Below are 20,841 nucleotides of genomic sequence, written 5' to 3'. Positions count from 1 at the left end.
GGAAGACAAAGTGTTGGTAAATGACTCGATGACAATAAAGAAAGATTACGAGGTCGGTGAAATGGGTCGAGGAAGACATTAGCATGGTCCCAGAATTGTTATGCGAAATTCTCGCACGTCACTGTACGCATACCAATGACTGCATTACTGACATTGCTCTTCTCCACAAATTAATAAACTCTGATAATGATAGTAATGGGTGTGACGATGGGGTTAACATACTGTTGGCAAATTTCAAATGTGGGGTAGAATGCACCCTTGCATTGTCTCTTTCTAGTTAGACATTGTCAATATTTGATTTGGGAAATTGTGTGTGTTATTCGGGCCTTTTCATTACTTATCCCCACATCTAACCTGACCCGACCCTTACAAATTGTTTCGCCAACTAGACGATATCGAATTTCTCTATTTATATTTTTCGTGTCGATTTTCTTTGTGGACTAATTTGACGCGATACATGCAAATTTCGCGGGTAAAAACGCTAGAACGAGAGAGCAGCGATGTGAAAATTTAAATGCTCACGTAAACACGACAACGAATTTTTTATAATTATTGTTTCACATTCCAGTTTCAGTGGACAAACAATCTGCGAATTTTCAATTAAATTTTCACTCTTATATTATTTGAAACGTGAAATCGTTAGCAAGTGTTTTATTGCAAACAAACGAATTAATAAAACAAATATTCGCTGGAAGAGTTAGTTGACTTTTTATGGACGGATTTTTGGAAAATTTTATCCACGAAAGAATAGTTTAATTTAGTTTGAATTTGAACTGAAATTCATCTCCTTCTATGGAGGTCGGTAACTTCGGCCGTTTTTATCTTGACATAGTGTAATTTGGAGATTTTATTCCCATAAATCTGTTTACCATTTGTACTAAATTCTAAAATTTAGAAAAAAAAACAGAATTTTTTGAAAATTTAATTTTAAGTATAAACCAAAGTTTTTCACACTTCTCATTGAATCTTGAAACCTTGGCAGTTTTCATTCTAAACCAGTAAAATTAAGAGGTTTTGTTACTTTCAGCATATTTATCATCTGCGGTAAATTCCAAAATTTTAGAGCAAAAAACAATAATATGTAAAAATTTTCTTCGAATTTCGAATTCGAAACAAATGGACTTCTGAACTTCGGTCGTTTTCATCCTTTACCAATAAAATTTGGATGTTTTACTCCCAGCGATTTCTTTATCGTCTCTGTACTAAATTTCAAAATTTTAGAACAAAAAACAGAACTTTTGAAAATTTTAATTTTAAATAGGAACCAAAATTTTCGGCACTTTTTATTGAATCTCGAAACTTTGGTAGTTTTTATTCTAAAACAGTAAAATTTGAATGTTGTACTACTTTCAACATATTTATTATCTGTGCTAAATTCCAAAATTTTAGAGCAAAAAACAATTTTTGGAAAAATGGAATTCTATATCTTCCGCCGTTTTTATCTTAAAATAGTAAAATTTGAAGTTTTTACTACCATCGATGTGGTTATTATATGTGCTTAATTCAAAAATTTTCGAGCACGAAACAAAATTCTTAGAAATTATTTTTTTGAAATCAAGCCAAAAATTTTTACCACTCTCCATTTTTATTTTAAACAGTGAAATTTCCAGGTTTTATCACTTTAGATTTGTTTATCAGCTATGCTAAGCAAATAGGACAATGAATTTTAACTGATAAAATTTATTTATTCACATGTATCATACATATTTTTTTCCAATTTTATTGCACTTTTTCCTAAGTTAATTTTGATTTTGCTGGCAATAAATTGAATATTGCCGTAAAATGAACACTTTATTAGTAAAAATTGTAAAAAAAATTCTGACGGAGCATGACGAAAAATCTGGAGGAACTAATCAAAGAAGTAAAGGACAAAATCCAAGCGATATGAGAAATCTGAAGAACCGGAAGAAAAATAATGGACTCAAGAAATTCGATTAACGAATGAATGAATAAAAAATAAGCAAAATCGACACATCAGAGAAAATATTAAACATCGTCTTACATTTTATTGATTGACAAACAACAAAAAAATTACAAAAAAATCCTGTTTTTTATCTATTTTTGAATTTACTCGTACGGAGTGATTTCATATATTAATTTTTTTTCTGAGAACAAACAGTTTAAAATAAACACCTACACAATAGAACGGAAGCAAATAAAAAAATCAATACCTTAGAAACATATTTATAATAGAACTACATATATCAACCTGACAAAATATAGGTCAAGTTCAAAACAGCAATAACGGCAAAAGAGACATCGTTATAGATGTCATGTTAAATGCGGCACTCACATAATGTGCATATTATCAATGTTGACATTACATTACTGCTGATATTCTTGGACGTTTTAATTTATAAAATTTTATTTTTAATTGTTCAAGAACTATTGGGACACGAGTTTTATGTTGGAGAGAATCATAAAATTTTATTGTAATTCATTTAGGTAGTATTCCAGTCGTTCTGTGGCCTCGTTGAGTGAATTTAGATATTCCACTTCAATATGCGAAGAATTTACAATAAAGTTGATGATCATAAAAAGTTTCTGTTTAATTGCATATTTCAGTACTAGACTTTAGTCACTAATTTATATTTCTAACCTAAAACTCAATTTAATAATTCTGTGCAAACAGTTTAACCCCATAATCCTCTCTTAATCATCCGCAAACAAAAATCTCGAAGTAACTTTCCCTTCTTAGCAAATTTAAAATCCAATTACCTTATCTAAATGCCTCTAATTTCTTCCTCATCTCCGCTAACTCGCTAAATGAAAGCGCCCCTCGATACTTCCCCTTTTTCCCTCACATTTTTTCCACGTTACAGTCGTAAAATCGAATTAAATAGTCGCCATTAGAACTCTCCCATAAATCTCGTTTTCAATCCAATTTAAATTCGGAAAGGTCGCGACCTTCTGGTCCTCTGGAATGGGCCGACGTAATGTAGCTTTTCAGTATTTCCACTAGTTAGCATACTGGCAATGATAAGAATGGTCTGTACACGCAACCGCCGGAGGGGGACGGAAGTGCATGCCTCCGGGGGCGGCTCGACGTCGGCGTTGCGACGCTCACTTGACCGCCGCGCGTTGGAACGTTAACCCACCGCCGCCAATTCACGCGCGACGTTTTGGCGCGAAAAGTGCAAGTGTTACCATGGTGCTCCTATTTTTCTTCATGGTCATCTGCGGTAAGTCCTTAAAAATAAAAAAAAGAATGAAACCCGGTCCTGTATGATAAATCATTTGGACATCCCAGACGGAACTATTGAATCATAGAACGGGATGTTAAGGGATGCAGAATAAATGCCAGCAGACAGACTGTGAGTCATCCTCTAACGTCTGCTCTCGTGTTTTTCGCAGCTTCTTCTGTAAATATTTACTGAGAAACGCTGAATTTCGGACGGCTAATTAAAGTTGCGAGGAAATTGTTAGATAAAAATTACGATAACAAACGGAATTTCGTTAATGAATGCTGAGCAACCTGACAGCCTGCAGGTTCCACTATTTTCTGATTAATTACTTCAAGCTTTTCCATTACTTTCGGTGTAAATGATTAAATGGCCAAGTTCATTCTAACCCGGTTAACAATGCGGGGGTCCGGAAAAAATCGCTCGAATAACAAAGATTCATTGTGGGGCGACCTCCACCTGTCTTTTTCTGGCAAGACAACCGAGAAAGATAAAAAAGTAAAATATAGCCACGACTATAACTAACGTGAAAGTGAAACAAAGCTAATGGATTTTAGGAAAACGTATTAAAAATCTCCGGGAACTGATAATTCCTAATTTGAGAGTCTTCACTTCCATTAACAAACTCCCTAACTATGAAGCTTCCTTGTTGCAAATGTGTCAGGATTTAAGCACACAACAGTGAAAAGTGTGAATTTTTTCTCGCGTAATGTGGACACAATGCAAAAGACGTGGGTGAAAATGTTTTAGGGAGGCAACAGGCAATTGTCTAAGGGTAGGGCATGTTTACGGCTAAGCGTGATAGTTATTTTCATACGGTGTCTCACCTGACGCTATTAGTTGGCTTTCAAATTACAAAGAAAAAAGGTGGAATGCATAGATAAACGCGCCTTTGTCCGATAATAATAAAAAATGAAATATAAAAATAATTCTCGACGTGAATATTTTCTCTCAGAAATGAATTTTTTACGAGCACATTTTATCGATTAATATACATACAAATGCGTTCTCTTCCCTCCAAATCAAAATTTTAATTACCTGTTGTTTTATCGCACTTTCAGTTAGGAGTGGTTCTATTTTTAATGTCCATTTTATTCAGTTTGCAAAAACGTCACCAATTAAGTTACAAAATCAACTTTACCTTTAAAAGCAACTTTAACTGACTTAAATAATTTAGTGGCGTCAATTTTTAACATTTTGTTGCGAACGGCGAAGAAGCGGAAATAACACGCTTTAGGGATGCAAGGAAAAAGTTGTTTGGGTACAATAGAGTCGATCATGTTACTGCAAGCTGAATTCTGACAGCCTTTACGCATTATTTGCATTTAAATTAATGCGCATGAATTTACAAATATTCTTCGGCGGAAAGCACAGACAGAGTAAAGAATTGAGGCGATTTTTTGAAACTGCGGTTGTATGATTTATTGAGATTTTTACTTATAGGGCTACAAAAGGGGAATTTTATTTTATAAGAATTAGAAAGTCTGCTATTATAGATCTGTTACTACTAAAAGAAAATGGCTTCTAAATCCTTTAATGTACTCAAAATTTTGCATTCTCATATCTTTCCCATAAATCTCAACAGATTATTACTGTCATACACAATCGGTATTATTGATAGATATTCTCGTATAAATTTTCCACTGACTTCATCAAGTTTTGACCCAAACAGTTGCCTATAATAACAAAAAGACGGATAAAATGGAGAAGCCACTTTCTGAGTCAGCAAAAACTGCAAAAGAAAGAATGAAAACAAAACAAGAATAGCCAAAGCATTAATCAACTGAAAGTTGGAACTACATTTTTTTTTAATTTAATAAAATTTCGAGCCTTTGCTACCAACACTGAAACAGTGTCCAAAATTTTCCAATTTATACCGTAAAAATTGCAGAGTTGAAAAACTTTTTCTCATTAGAGAATCGACATAAAATTATAGTTGCTAATATTAGACCAGAATAAAAATAAGTAGTACCTAAATTTGTATCAATATAGTATTATCGGAAATCATTTTGCCTTGTTACTTTAGCCGTAAATGTCAAACGTGATTTTATAATGGTGTGCAAGGACAGAATGCAGCTAATTTGTTCCCCGTAACAAAAAGAAATATTTTTGTTTACGTCACGCAAATACACAATAACATGTGAACTTAAAGAATTCTGTTCTTTTTGTGGACGCCAATTATGCAATTCATTAAAGACAACTTACGTTCACGCAATTCCAGTTTCAAGAAATGTAAAAATAAGAAATGATGGATCGAGACTTCACGTTTCAAACTAATTTGGTTTTACGGATTTATTTTTAAAAACTCAGGGCCCGTTTTTGATAAAGTAAATTCTGCAATGTTTTAATAAAAGTATAATAAATCAAGTTTTTAGTTTCGCCATAATTACAGTAATAAAATTTCAACGATAAAGTGCAATTATTGGTGAAACTAATGGCAAAGTTTATTCGTGTCATTTCAAAACTGCAAATTCGTGCCACTCAATAATGAATCAAGTAAATATCTTAAAATATCTAAATAATATAAGTTTAGACTTGGTTTTACCAAGAAAATAGAAATCTGATTGAAGTTTTAAAATGTGGATAATTCCCTGAAAACAATCATGCAAAATTGTCGTGCTCGTAGTAAACTAAAATTATTTTTAGCTCTTTTAATTACCTCCCATATCAACGCGTTAATCTTCTGCTTGGAAAAAAAACTGATGGCGCTTTTAGTCTTTATTAATACCAAAATCTATATTAAATAATTAAACAATGTTGTCAAAACTGTAAATGCAACTCAAAATTCTCAAAATATCTCCCAATTACGTGAATTAATCGCATACGAATGTAATACACTTAAATGCATGCAAAAACGGCTTTGCGTGTTCCACACATCTCCAACACACGTTACGTTGAAAATACAAGAAATTCAACATCAGCTGTAATTGTCGGCTGTCGTGAACTTAAGTTTTTTTGTGCTTGCACTGAGTGAATTTGCATTCCGGTACTTTATCACGTTTTGCTGTCATGAGATATTCTCATACAAGAAATTGATGTAATCGTTGGGTTTCGCACATATGGCTTGTAATGGTCTTCGTCATAAAAAGCCGGGACCGGCAGATGCCAAAAACCGAGGCAATTTTACTAGAAATATATTAATCTCTCATTTACGCCCACAAGAAATGTTCCATCACAAACGGTATCAAGAGGAGTCTTACCTGCGACATAATGAAAATCGATTTAATTTGACTGATTGGGAGAGTAATCAACACGCCAACACATTACTAAAGAACCAATGAACTTGTCCTTCCTTGACCTTAAACTTACTGCTTCTCGTTCGTTTGTATTGATCAAATAATTTCATTCAGAAAATAGAAAAACTTGGGTAATAAACAAAACAGAAACAAGTCTAAATAAATAATCAATCACATTTCTTTTCCGTTGTATAATCTAGCGAAACCCGAGGATAAAATATATGTTTTAGAATGAAGCGTGATCGTGGGTGTACGATGAAAAATGGAAGATTTTGGATCAGTCCTAGCGTGACCTGGAAATCAATTTTCGAGAGAATTATGAAGAAAGTTCACCTTTAATTTATTTTTATTTAACATTATTTAATAACAGGGTAATTGCCGCATTCTTTATCAGCGCTTATTTTTCTTTCAGACATTAATGACGACAATGCGTGTTCGAAAATGGGTGTAATTTTATTAAATTTATCTGTTGGGAGATTATTCATGTTGCGGCATATAATGATTTACCCTTTTCAGTCCCACATTGGCGGATAATAATTTTAATGTTCATAATCAAACTTTGAGTGTTATCACGAAAATTCAATGAAATATGAGCCAATAACAAAAAAAAGTGAAAGGGTACGTCATAATTTTTATGGACGTAATTTTATACTTCAATATTTTCGTTTAGATCTGCTATTAAAAGTTTATTTCATACAAGTCAATGAGAACCACTAATGCACTTTCATCCACTTTAATCTACTTTTAGAAGAGAAAACAAGTTTTTACGTGTTCGTAACTGCATACATTACGTTCCGAAGTCTTTAAATGGTTTTCGATATTTTAACAGAATTGTTAGTTTCAAGTAACGGAAAAATAAAAGTCGACAGCTGTAGTTAGTTTGCTATTCATTGTAGAGACGTGGAAGCACAGACGTACTTTTTACTTGAATGAACTACAAAAGGGAAAAGAACGTAATGATATCCCGGCGCATCCACCATAGTTGTTTAACTTTATACTCGAATTTTATTTTTCCGATTTTGTTTAGATAATTTGTTGTGTAATTTTTGGGGGTTGGGGTAACCATTCTCTAATTTTTTCATTTTTGACTAATTGCTAGTAATAAATACTTGAGTTTAAACGAACAAATTAATGTATTCTGTCAGTTCAACAGATGTTAATATTTATTACACCAAACATAGCAATAATTTCAAAATGTAAAATTTCTAAACCCAAGTTTTCCAATTTTTTTTTACATGGGAGCCTCAACTTTTGCAACATCGCATCGCAACTTTAAAGTGATATTTATACAAGAAAATTCAGCAACTTTTGTGTTGAAATTACGGTATGACTGCTACCCACATTGCTATCGATCTTTGTTTCTTTTTATCGCGCGCAACATAATGATCTTTTAATACCTTGAAAAATATTGTTCGCTTTATCTAAATTGAATGTTTTCGGACCCTCGAACATACTGCCTTTTACGATGATCATAAACTTGTAGTTTGTTTTAAAAACACTTACACGATTCGCACTTTGTACGGCTAAAACTTGAGTGTTTACAAGGACAAATCGCGTTATAACGATACGTTTATTAAAGTGTCATGTTTGACTTTCATGTGTATGTCACAGTGATTAACAAATGGATTTTTTCATTTTCTAATTTTTTGAATGAGCGGACCTGTAAGTGCATTTTGTCACGCGACGTGCATATTACAAAATTTAAAGATTTGGTATTCAAAATTTCAGCGTTATTAAGGTTAATGTACACAGATTCTTGGATGAGATTAGAATTAGCTTCATTTTGAGGGCGTAATTCTCCTTTATTAATTTCGCTGTCGTTCTACTTTAATGATTTCTGCGTATATTACCCACTGTGAAAGAACCTGATGAATATCAAGAATGGGATGGTCGTAATAAAACAACCGGAAATCATGGAATTGGACAATTATTCATCATTTCCATAATGGAAGTGTTGTGGAATTAAATGCAATAAATATCCGGCGCAAACATCGGAATTTGAGAAATTCATGTAACTGAGAAAAAAAATGAGATAACTTTGCACTTTAGTCAGTCTTATGGGCGAGATATACGACTCTTTTGGGTGCGATGTTTTTATTGACCCTGGTGGTTTTTTATTTGGGCATTTAAAGCCCACAACTCGCATTGGGACATCTCGTGGGAGAGGTCTCTTATCAGCTTTTCACACAAAATTGGAGCAGTAAAGGACAGTTCTTTGTATGAATAGGCATGTAATCTGTCTTCCATTAGAGTTGATTTTTATTCATCGTTCTTTGTTTTTCCATGAATAAATCAATTGTATAGCTCGGTTCAAGTTCAATCAGATTTCCTCATAAATATTTACCGTTTAGAAAATTAAATGATGGCCTCTGATTTGTTCAAGTTTTCGTCGGCAAATATTTAAGCAACCTGATCTAGAGATTATTTTTATTTTGCCGTGATTACGGTTTATGGGTCAATAAATCTCATTCCAAGCTTGCCCGAAAATAGCAAAACCATTGTTGCATTTTTCACGATAATCCCATAGATCCATTGTAAGCCCGTTTTATTATGTGCACACATCGTAATTACCGCGGTCAAGTTTTAATTCTGCCTGAATAGAGCGTCCATTAATTAATTGCATGTGAGGACATAACATCAACTTTCTCTCACAATTTAACATTTTTTCTGACGTCTCGACATTTCCGCCCGAAGGCCATTTTTGCACGCGACTCAAATCGCGAACGTGGATCTAAATTGGGCTCGAATTTAAAGCTCGTTTTATACAGGCTGAAACCAAAAAAGACGGGTCCAAAGTGTATTATTGCAAACCCAGAATTTGTTATCAGCGAAAATCCATAGTTCCAAAGTCTTTTTTTACGGGTTGTTGGTCGGATTAAATTGGGATTGTAATAACGCGAAAAGTGCTGATAGTGAATTGGGTAAATATTTGGCGCTATGGAAAAGCATCGCATTAATTATATCTCCTGCTTTATTTACAAATTGCGTAATAATTTGTTATTAAGAGCTAATGATCATCACGTTTCAGCGCACTTTTTATAGAAAAACTTTAATTGCCTTCAGAGAAACGCTTTGCTCGCGCGTAATGTTTAATTCATGTTTGCGGCAAAATCTCCGTCTGTCTTTACCCAAAATCGACTTTCTTGTTTATCGTTGAATGATATCTCGTCTATTAATATCGACCAAGAACACGTTTGCACTTAGTGCACGATTACTGCATGTAGTTCGATTTGTTTTTTTCGAGTGATTAGGAGTTCCGTCAATGGAAAATTTTTCCTGCGTGGATGGAAGCTTTTTAATTAAAATTTCAGTGTCCAACACAGCAAAGTAGGGTATTACAGGCCGCGGTTTCTTTATCATGATGGACTAAAACGCCAAATTATGAAAATGTTTTATCGATTAAATCTGAGTCTTTTAAACACGGGCGAAATTAAAGAAGGGGGTATATTATGAAACATAAAATGTCTCTTAATGTTTATGCCAAAAAGCGGAAATGGCTTAATCTGGAACCGTAAAAGTTTAATTACCGCTTTCACCACCACGTCCATGACAGGTACTTTCTTCGTTGATTAGTTTCCTGTGGAGCTTTTTGTTCTTGAACAACCAATATTCAAATGGTGTTTTGTACATAATTCATGTATGCAGTATTGATTTTCTAACAACTTCAGAGAGTGGGAACGTCATATTTGGATTTTATTACAATACCTAGTTTCGTTTTATGGTATGATTGTTCCCCATTTTTATATAAATTTTTTAAAAACGTCACAATGATACTAGAGAATATGGTATTTAGCCAGAGTTCTCTCTATTCAACAAAAGTTTTTACGGGTGTGAGAGTTTGGATGTTTAAACAGTTACTCTCTGGAGAAATTATTTCATTTGAGTAATTCAAGTATTCTGTATGCTATATTTTATGGTTGTAAAGTAAAATGTTATTGTTGCTCTGTGAGCAGAATTAATAATCCGAATTGGTCCTTAAAGGAAAGAAAAATCGTTTATACAAGTTTTGGAAACTACGGAACTTTGACCTTTGTGTTTTTACGGTTAAAATCTATAAAATTAATGACACTGTGTCTCGTTACATCGTTGATACCGTTCTTAACGAACTACATTTATCACTTTCGTGAGAAAGAAACTTGTGGGAAGGTGACAGGATACATTTGATAATTATAGTTTACAAATCCCACGCTTAATTTGCATCTGAAACCGTAATAATTTATCCCCCATGAAAAGTGGATCGTTATAATTAAAAAACTTTGGACGCATAATTGCAATGATGATGCAAGCGTGGATGTGTGTTGCCTGCAAATCACAATTTCGTTTATTGATTTCGGATTATCTTCAAAATAAAGCGCACTCAAGCAATAATTGTGGAGCAACAAAATATTTTTAGTTACGTCCTTTAAGATTTAGAAGAGACAATTTATAAATCATGCCATTTGTCTTTATAAATTTTTAGTAGCAGATTGCCCCATTGCTTCCAATTTTATGTGGAATCATTTTAATTGTCGTTTCTGGCCCGATCTACGTGAAAGATAACGTTTTGTGCAACGCTGGAGCTCCTATAACAACTACCAAAGCCCGGAGGCTCCGGTTGTAATCCGGTAAGGTACGGAATTCGGGTAAGGGATGGAAATTGAAGAACATCGCACCAATGAATTGGTAAAACAGTGGTGTTTTGATTAATGATTTACTCAGAACTTTACATTTAATCAATATTAATTTATTACTTGGAATTTCATTACTGGGGGATGAGACAAACATTTCCATATTTATTAAAACTTGTAATTTTAGTAGTTTCAATGCAGTGACAATGAAATCTAGGAAATTCAGTGATCAGGTAATCAAATTATGTAAATTTTCCTTACATGGGATTAAAATTTTATTCCATTTTATTTAAAAGCCTTTAAGATTACTTTTAAGATTAGTGTTAAGAAGCTCGAAATGATAATTTCCTCGCTGAAACTCCAACTTTTATCGCATTTATTTTGAATCAAGTTTAAACAAATTGTGTCAGTTCTCGTTAATACAAATTAAATATACTTTAAAATAAGGTCAAAAGTTGAAACTGTTATTGGGTAACATAATTTCAAGCAAAATTTTAGAGACGGTCAGAGGGAATACAAATATTTAACTCATTGTAAAATCATCGTTACAATGTTCCCATTACTTTAATTAATATGTATTTCCTAATTGCATATAACAAAAACTTTATCTTTTTTCTTGAGCGAACAAAAAGTACCTGAGTGGCGCTATTGCCATAACCGACAACGGTTTGAATGAATGACAACGATTTTTCAGAAGGTAGAGTTCCAAAATAAATCCAAACATACGATGGGTAGACAAAACAAATTTGGCAACTTTACATAGTTTGAAAACCGTCTTTATCAAAAGTCGAAACACAACTGATTCCAATAATGAGATTAATATGTAATTTCCTAATTGTAGTAATAATATAACTACCTTTTTCTTAAGCGAACAAAAAATAATCAGGTGGCGCTATTGTCATAACCATAACCAAGGGTAATAAATAAAACGGCTTTTGCTTGGCATTAAAAATAAAAATTTCTAAAATTTGTGTTTTTTGATCTACAATGTTGCAATTTGACAGAGTTATTATTCGATTAAAAACTAGTAATTTCCCCAAGTTTAATAGCTGTATCAATAAAATTACCAGAATTACGAATTTTTGAAAAGATTTCCTCATGTTTCTACTTCGCCTTGAAAATAACAATTTCTAAAATTTGTGTCTTTTAATCTACAATGTTGAAATTTGACAGAGTTAATATTTGATCACAAACTAGCAATTTCCCCAAATTTCATAGCTGTAGCACTAAAATTACGATTTTTAGTGAAGGATTTCTCATATTTCGTCTTCACTTTGAACATCTTCATTCCTCCATGACAAAACTGGCTTCCATAATCATAGACAAGTTGGTGTCATCTATGTTTCCAGTTTTTTCTCCAACCGCGAAATAATCCTCAAAAGCGGTTTTACAATGGGCAGATTCCTTCCTAAAATAGCCGAAAAACCCTCCTCCTTTTTTCGGGCTTGGGACCGGCAACAGCGTCCTTAGTGATACGGAATGTACCCCAGGGGGTTTGTACCATAAAAACTTACTATAATAAATTACTAAGGTGTTCAAACACTTATCAACTTCTAATTGTAAATTAGCAGAGTTATTTTTATGAAACAGACCCCAGGACGCTGCAGGCGGAGTTAAACCTAAAAAATAATTGTTTATTTATGTGATAAAATAATATAAAATGGTGTGCTTACCTGGACATAGTTGTCTTTTACCTAACAATTTCGTTTTCAAGAAGTGATAAAGACAGTTACTTATAGGAGTCGCTTAAATGCAAAATCTGACATCTGCAGTCAAGCCTAATTTTCGGAGCAAATGAAAAAGCTTGATGAAAGATAAAATTAATAATAATTAAATATAAATATATATAATAATAATAATAGCCATAATAATATATATACACCTTCGTAATTTATAAGTTTTTAATTTATTTATTAAATAAATAAAATAAAGGCTTGTAAATCACGAAGGTGTTTTCAAACTTTGTATAGAATCAGTTAGTGACAATTATAAAATTTACATTGGCTGTGTTAAATTTGGGACAGATGCAGATATTGTGTCTTACATTTAGGCGACTGTTAATCTCTTACCTGCATGTTAACACACACTAACACAACAGCACTAACACTACCACTGCGCAAAAAACGGGTTCACTTACACTCCGCGAAAAACCGCAAGCGCAACATCCCAACACCAAAAAAAAGAAAATCCTACCTTGTGAGATCCAACGTCGCCGTCATCTTCGTACACGGACTTACTGCAATAGAAATGTTTTATTAGTCATTTTACTCGCCTTTTCAAATTGACGATGGAATTTCATAGCTGTAGCACTAAAATTACCAAAATTGCGAGTTTTAAAGAAGAATTTCTTATAGTTTCGGCTTGTCTTGAAAATAAAAATTTCTAAAATTTGTGTCCTTTGATCTACAATGTTGCAATTAATAAACTAGCAATTTCCCCAAATTTGATAGCTGTAGCACTAAAATTACAAAAATCACAAATTTTATTAACTTACCCTTTAGTCCTGATCCCGAAGCTGTGTCGGCAGGCTCCTACCACTGCATCCCCCTCTAGGACACAGGAAGCACGCACTCACTTTGTTTCAAAAACGGTTTTAATTTTAGCTTTAAGACACTAAAATAGCTCGCTCACTAAAAAGAACTTCGGCACTGTTTCGCAGAACTCGACTTTTAACTTTGACACTCGCGGAAGTTCCGAATTTACGAAGAGTTGTAAAGAGGTGAAATTATATTCATTTAGGTAAACACAGTTTAGTCTTACCTGCATATTAACTTGCACAGTGTCACTACCACTACCACTTGTCAAAAAACGAATGCACTTACACTCCGCGAACAACTCCTATCGCGAGGTTCATCGTCGTTCAAATCCCGTCACCCAGAAGGAAAAATCCTACCTTGTGAGATCCAACGTCGCCATCGTCTTCGTACACGGACTTACTGCAAGAAAATTTTTTTATTAGAAATTTGAACTAACATTTTAAAGTTAGCAGTTAACTTACCCTTTAATCCTGATCCCAAAGCTCCATCGACAGGCTCCTACCACTGCATCCCCCTCTAGGAACAGGAATCAGGAACCACTCACTCACTTTGTTTTAAAAACGATTTTAATTTTATTTTTAAGACACTACAGAAACTGAACTGAACTATCTCCCGCACTAAAAATGTCGGCATTCGAAATTAATAATGAAATTAAAATAGGAGGAATATTAAGAAGAAAAGAGAACATTAATAGATAAAATGACAAAATTAGAAACGTCGAAATGGTGGAATGGAGGAAATTTTAATAAAAATAGTGTTGAGATGAATGGGTGGTTGGCCAAAGTGACTCATCGAAGATTGAACAAATAGGACACAAGTTGGAGTTGAAAAGTGTAAAGTGGCAAGAAAAAATGAATGAAATTCGGGTGACTTTCCCCCTATTTTTTAATAAGAAAAAAGAAGAACATTGAAATAGATAAAATGACAAAATTAGAAACGTCGTAAAATGGTTTAATGGAGGAAAATTTAATAAAAAAAAGTGCTCAGATGGGGAATGAATGGGTGGTTGGGCAGAGTGACTCATCAAAGTTGGAGTTGAAAAGTGTAAAGTGGCAAGAAAAAATGAATGAAATTCAGGTGTTTCTCCCCCCATTTTTGGTCTCAAAATACACCCCTTTTTCGCGAACACAGACACCGTAGGGGATCTTGGTGGATTCAAAATGAACTCAGCTCCCGGAAGTCCACCATGTTTAACGAAACAAAAGTTTATCCCGTGAGTGAGCATCTTGACCAAGGTGTCCCGTAAAGTGTGTCCACCCTTCTAGCAAAACTAACCGGACATTTACTTTCAAACAAACTCCTAGTTAACCGCCTTGAAAAATAAATTACCTAAAATGATTCTAAACTTATTCTGAACGCTATGGTAAATTTTGATTCGAAGGGCAGTTGTGCTTTCAAACGACAGCTAGCTAAACTCCCGTCCCTATAGTGTCCTCGTCCCCCTCAACATGATGTTCGTTCATCGCGCGCCCACATACTAAGGTCTGTCGGCTACCAATTGTCCAGTCGAGGCCAGTTTTTCGGTGGTGCCAAATGAATACTGTCCAACCAGTGTTGGAGAAATGAAAACAAAATACCTCAATAGTTCCGTTCCAACCATTATGGTATAACACAATCCGAGCCTGGGGTATTGAATGACTAACATTGGCCCTGTTTCTAGGTTAGCATGTGATGCGACCGGAATTCTCCTTCGGCTTTCTAGCTAAATCCCCCCGCCTTAAGGTTCATCCACCCCCTCTAAAGTCAAATCGTGGAGATATGCAGATACAGCTTCAACTAAATGCGCTCTGAGAGTTTAGAGCTGCAAATGAAGTCATTCGTACCCGACGTCTGCTGGTCGGTATCGGATTGACACCGTCGCATCATTAGCTCACACAAACTGAACACCTTTAGAAGACTCTGTAAATGCCGTAACTTGACAAACTAATGTGTCGGCTACAGAACATGCATGGATGTTTCCATAGACGCACGCAAAAGGTACCTAATTTCCTAAATGTGTGTGCCTACGTGGATGAACGTGGATCCCCTTTCTAGTGTTGGTATGCTTAAGTGTACAGGGTAGGTGGCAGCAAGTGTAGTGATGTTAAATTATGTGCAGAATACAGAACATACATGGATGTTTCCATAAACTCACGCAAAATGTGTGTGTATCTAATACCCCAATTTTGTCTACCTACTTGTTTTCCCCTTGGTTGTGTTGGTATAAAAGAACTGGACAGAATTTTCCAGTATTAAAAAGAGAGGAAATAGAAGTTCATGGTTGTGTTGATATAAAAGAACTGGACAGAATTTTCCAGTATTAAAAAGAGAGGAAACAGAAGTTCATGGTTGTGTTGGTATAATAGAATTGGACAAACTTTTCCAGTATTAAGAAAGAGAGGAAATAGAAGTTCATTGTTTTGTTGGTATAAAAGAACTGGACAGAATTTTCCAGTATTAAAAAGAGAGGAAATAGAAGTTCATTGTTGTGTTGGTATAAAAGAACTGAACAGAGTTTTCCAGTATTAAAAAGAGAGGAAATTGAAGTTCAGGTGGCAAAACGCAAAAATTCATAGAAAGGAGGAATTTCCTTTCAATAGACATGAGACTAAGAAAAACAATAAAAAAGATAAAATTGGTAAATGAAGAAATGATGCAAAAATGCAACAAGAACAGTGAACTAGAAAGATGCAACTAAACTGTCCTACCTTAATCCTTCGTCTTACATTGTTCAAGATTTCGAGTAAAATTCCGAAGTTAGGATGATATCTGCAACAAATAAATACGTATTAAGTAAAAGGATCGAATATTTATGTACAAACAATACACGCTTACTTTTAAACCACCGTACAAGTCCTACCTTTAATTAATTAATAAAGTCCGAAGCACGTTTTTCTCACTCAAAATTCAGAGCACAACTAAATAAATGATGGCTTTACAAGCGTTATTAGATAACGATTATGTAACTCTTTTTTTTGAAAAAAAATCACTCCTAATCTATTTGTAACTGACCTTCCTTTTCACTAATTAGGAACAATGCAGCTCCAATCAATTACGTATTCTGCGTTAAAAAACAAGACTAAAACGTACGGAGAATTGCTATATTTTAAAGACGGCAATTCGTTATTATTTCGCCTCTCGTTTTCAAAAGTGGGAAATATTGAAACTAATCAATCAAAATTTTACCGAAAAATACGACACATTTTTTCTTAAAACTGTTTCCTTACAATAAAAACTTGTTGTGTTTAGCCTGCTTTTCAATAATTAGATTTAATAATAACACATTAAACAAAATTCCGAATTTTTAAAGCACGTCGATTTTAAACGATACTTACACGCGTAAAAAATTAATAATGAAGCGTTGATTTCACTATGCAACAAAATTTAAACATTTGATTTTCACTGGGACGCAAGTGATTTTGATTCTCATCAGGATTTTTAGCGAAAAGCAAATTATTTTTATTATAAATTTATCAGTGTTCTTATTCAACTTTTTTTCTGTCAAAAAAAACCTAATTGTTGTCGGTGGTTCGATACGCTTAATTTGTCTGCCCTTCAACTAATTACATAATTGCAGAAAGAAATTAATACGTAAGACCTAAAAGAATGCCAGCACGGTGGCGTGAGACCACTATGGAAATTTCACGAAAAATCCAACCAAAAAAAGAACAGAATTTCTAGTAACACTTCAGTCAAATGAATCTTACCCATTCTCGCGATTATAAAGTTGAGTTTTAAAATAAATTTGGAATTGCAAGATTAATATTGAGCGACTAATTTAAAAAAAAATGTTTCCGTCTAAATAAAAAATTTTCAAAATTCTAAGAGCCATGTTCAAAGATTGTTCATCATATCCAACAGTTAAACGCAGATCCTAGATAAACATTTGAATGAAAAAAAAAGTTTAAATGTATCTAACGTCCTTTAAAACCCGATTATTACTAAGCATAAACACTCTGTATAGTAAACTGCTTTTGTTAATAGAAACGAGTCAAAAAATGCACAATCAAACGCGCCTAACGTTTCTCTGAATTAAAAATTCTCCAAAATGTCAATAAATGAATATAGGGTAGTACTTTACCTTACAAAATATTTTCTCAGAACAGCACTCTGTAGCACACATCTCTGAAACGACCGTCTTTATCAACAGTCGAAACACAACTGTTTTAATTAATATGTGATTTCTTAATTGCTTATAACAAAAACTATTACTTTTTTCTTGAGCGAACAAAAAGTACCTAATCAGGTGGCGCTATTGCCATGCCATAACCAAGGGTAATGAATGACAACGATTTTTCAGAAGGTCGAGTTCCAAAATAAATCCAAATATACGATGGGTAGACAAAACAGATTTTTCAACTTTACATTAGTTTCAAAAGTCGTAATTCCTGAAATTTCACTAAAATTACGAGAGTTATCAATTTTAGTAAAGCATTTGGGCATTAAAAATAAAAATTTCTATTTATGTCTTTTGATTCACAATTTTGCAATTTGGCAGAGTTAATATTTGATTAAAAACTAGTAATTTCCCGAAATTTCATAACTGTAGCACTAAAATTACCTTAGTAGTATTTTACCTTGCAAGATATTTTCTCAGAGCAGCACGAAACGACCGTCTTTATCAAAAGTCGAAACACAACTGATTCTAATAATGAGATTTATTATGTAATTTCCCAATTGGCTAACTACCTTTTTCTTGAGCGAGCAAAAAATAAACAGGTTTTTGTTTTAAAAAGACATTTCATTTCAAGAACTTGCGGAAAATACCATTTCGGCAATATTAAAACCAATCAATTACCAAAAAATGCAATGCAATTTTTGTCAAAACTGTTCCCTTACATTGAAAACTTGTATTTAGACTGCTTGCAATAATCAGATTTAATAATTTCGAATTTTTAAAACAAAACTCCGAACACGCCTAAATAATAAATAATGAAGCACTGATTTCACTATGCCACAAAATTTAATCATTTGATTTTCGCTGAGACGCTGATTTTGATTCCTTGTTAAGTATGCAATAAGGAGTCTGGGTCACATCAGGATTTTTAGCGAATTTGTCATATTTCAACAAAGGTTTATTAGTGTGACCTTTTTTATATAATTGGACTTGAAATTGAGCACAATAAGAGCGAAGTTATCAGTATTGCTATCTAACTCTTTTTTGCCAAAAAACGAATTGCTTGTCGATGATGCGGTACTGCTCAACTTGTCTGACCTTCAACTAATTACGTAATTGAAGGATGAAATGAATACATGAGACCTAAGTGAATTCCAGTACGGTGGCGTGAGACGACTATGGAAATTTTTACGAAAGATCCAAGGAAAGAAAACTAAATTTCTAGTACAGAACACGATTATAAAGTTGAGTTCCATATGTGCTTTCAAATAAAATTTAAATCGCAAAATTAATATTGGGTGGCTAATTTTAAGAAATGTTTTCGTCTAAATGAAAAATTTCCAAAATTCTTTGAGCAACCTTCTAATTTTGTTCATTGTATTCAACAGTCAAACAAAGATCTTAGATAAACATTTGTAAGAACAAAAAAGATTTAATGTATCTAACTTCTCTTAAATTCCGATTATTACTAAGCATAAACACTCTGTATATTAAAATGTTTTTGTCAACGCCCACGAACTGAAAAAATAGACAATCGAACGAGCCTAACGTTTCGCTGAATTGAAAACTCTTGAAAATAATATAGGGTAGTACTTTACCTTGCAAGATATTTTCTCAGAGCAGCACTCTGTAGCACAAATCACCGAAACGACCGTCTTTATCAAAAGTCGAAACACAACTGATTCCAATAGTTAAATTAATATGTAATTTTCTAATTGCTTATTCATATAACAAAACCACCTTTTTCTTGAGCGAACAAAAAATAATCAGGTGGCCCTATTGTCATAACCGAGCGTAATAAATGAAACGACTTTTGCTTGGCATTAAAAATAAAAATTTCTAAAATTTGTGTTTTTTGATCTACAATGTTGCAATTTGACAGAGTTATTATTCGATTAAAAGCTAGTAATTTCCCCAAGTTTGATAGCTGTAGTACTAAAATTACTAAAATTACGAATTTTTGAAAGGATTTCTCATGTTTCTGCTTCGCCTTGAAAATAACAATTTCTAAAAAAAAAATTATTGGCAAACGATTGTGAAAATTCTCCGGAAAGTGTTATAGAGACGTTTATTGGAAGGCAACAAGTGCAGATTTCGAAGTTGAGAAACGTTGTCTCAGTGACCCATGTAGACTGTTGAAGTGTCACTTTCGGATTTCTTTATTATTTTAAGAAAAAACTGTACGGTAAAAATTTATTTTGCAAATGCTAACTGCCTTCTTAACATCCAGACAATATTATGGGAGATTTTTATGAAAATCCTAGGAAGCGTTAAAATTTTAACGACAAAAACAAACTTTTTTCATGTAATCTTATGACACTTTGAGTTCGATTTTCTCGAAAATTGTACGGTAGATCGATTTATAATTTTGAGGAGTTGCTAGTGTACCTCTATTCTAAACATTTGCAAAGTTTTATCAAAATCCTAGAAAAACGGTTCCGTCGACCATACCTTAAATATTTATTATACTACCTGTTGCTAAATTTCTCTCAAACTCTGATATGTATTCTTATTAGGTTTGTTATTAAAATTCATATCTTTGTTAGTTTTCAAGGTATGTATTACAATGAAATTTGGGTAGATTATTACTTCCGATGTTTTTGTTAATGGTGCCAAAATGCAAAATGTTAGAATATAAAATAGAGATTTTTCGAAAATTTTATTTTAGAACAAACCAAATATTTTCAACTATTTTCAACAAGTTCGATGTAAATCCTCAAATCAAAGCGCAAAAAATCATATCCACCGTAAACATTGCAAAAAGTGCGAATTCCCGTATCTCTTCACGACTGCTCAAAATGTTTTATGTACTAGATTTTTTGCTTAGTTGATCTATACTATTTACACATTGACCTTTTAAACTTGGTTGTCGAGACGAGATTTTTGAAATGAACAATACTAATAATGTTAGCTTTGAAAGCGCAATATTTACTCCAAAACCCGAACACACTTTGGCCTTTAACCTTTGAACCAACCGCCTTTGTTTGTCATCTTTAATTTTTAACGAGGCAATGTGGGTGACCAATGTTTTATATTCATCTAAAAATATATAAACCTGTGAAATTTATTGAATTAAGCCTCGATTTTTCAGTTAAAATGTTTCCCCACACAATCTCGAATTTTATTGTAGCCACGTATTTAGATCCTGTTCAGACTCAATAAAACGTAATCTTCACTTTGAAA

The 20,841-nt window shown here is 33.3% G+C and overlaps 1 protein-coding gene across 1 annotated transcript in view; it reads left to right on the top strand.

The window, feature by feature from the left end:
* Positions 1-3,071: 3,071 nt before the first annotated feature.
* Positions 3,072-20,841, top strand: part of Ret (protein kinase receptor Ret oncogene) — a 30,236-nt gene continuing 12,466 nt past the window's right edge. The window contains exon 1 of the mRNA XM_088046004.1: positions 3,072-3,182. Coding sequence (XP_087902130.1) covers positions 3,149-3,182 — 34 coding nt within the window. The 5' untranslated portion in view covers positions 3,072-3,148. The remainder of the gene's footprint in view (positions 3,183-20,841) is intronic.

Source organism: Gnatocerus cornutus, chromosome 9 (genome assembly GCF_029298725.1).
Source record: "Gnatocerus cornutus isolate USDA-ARS CGAHR chromosome 9, icGnaCorn1.1, whole genome shotgun sequence".
In the NCBI taxonomy this organism is placed as follows: domain Eukaryota; kingdom Metazoa; phylum Arthropoda; class Insecta; order Coleoptera; family Tenebrionidae; genus Gnatocerus; species Gnatocerus cornutus.
Note: the sequence above shows the minus strand (reverse complement) of the source record. Positions and strands in the feature narration are given on the sequence as shown.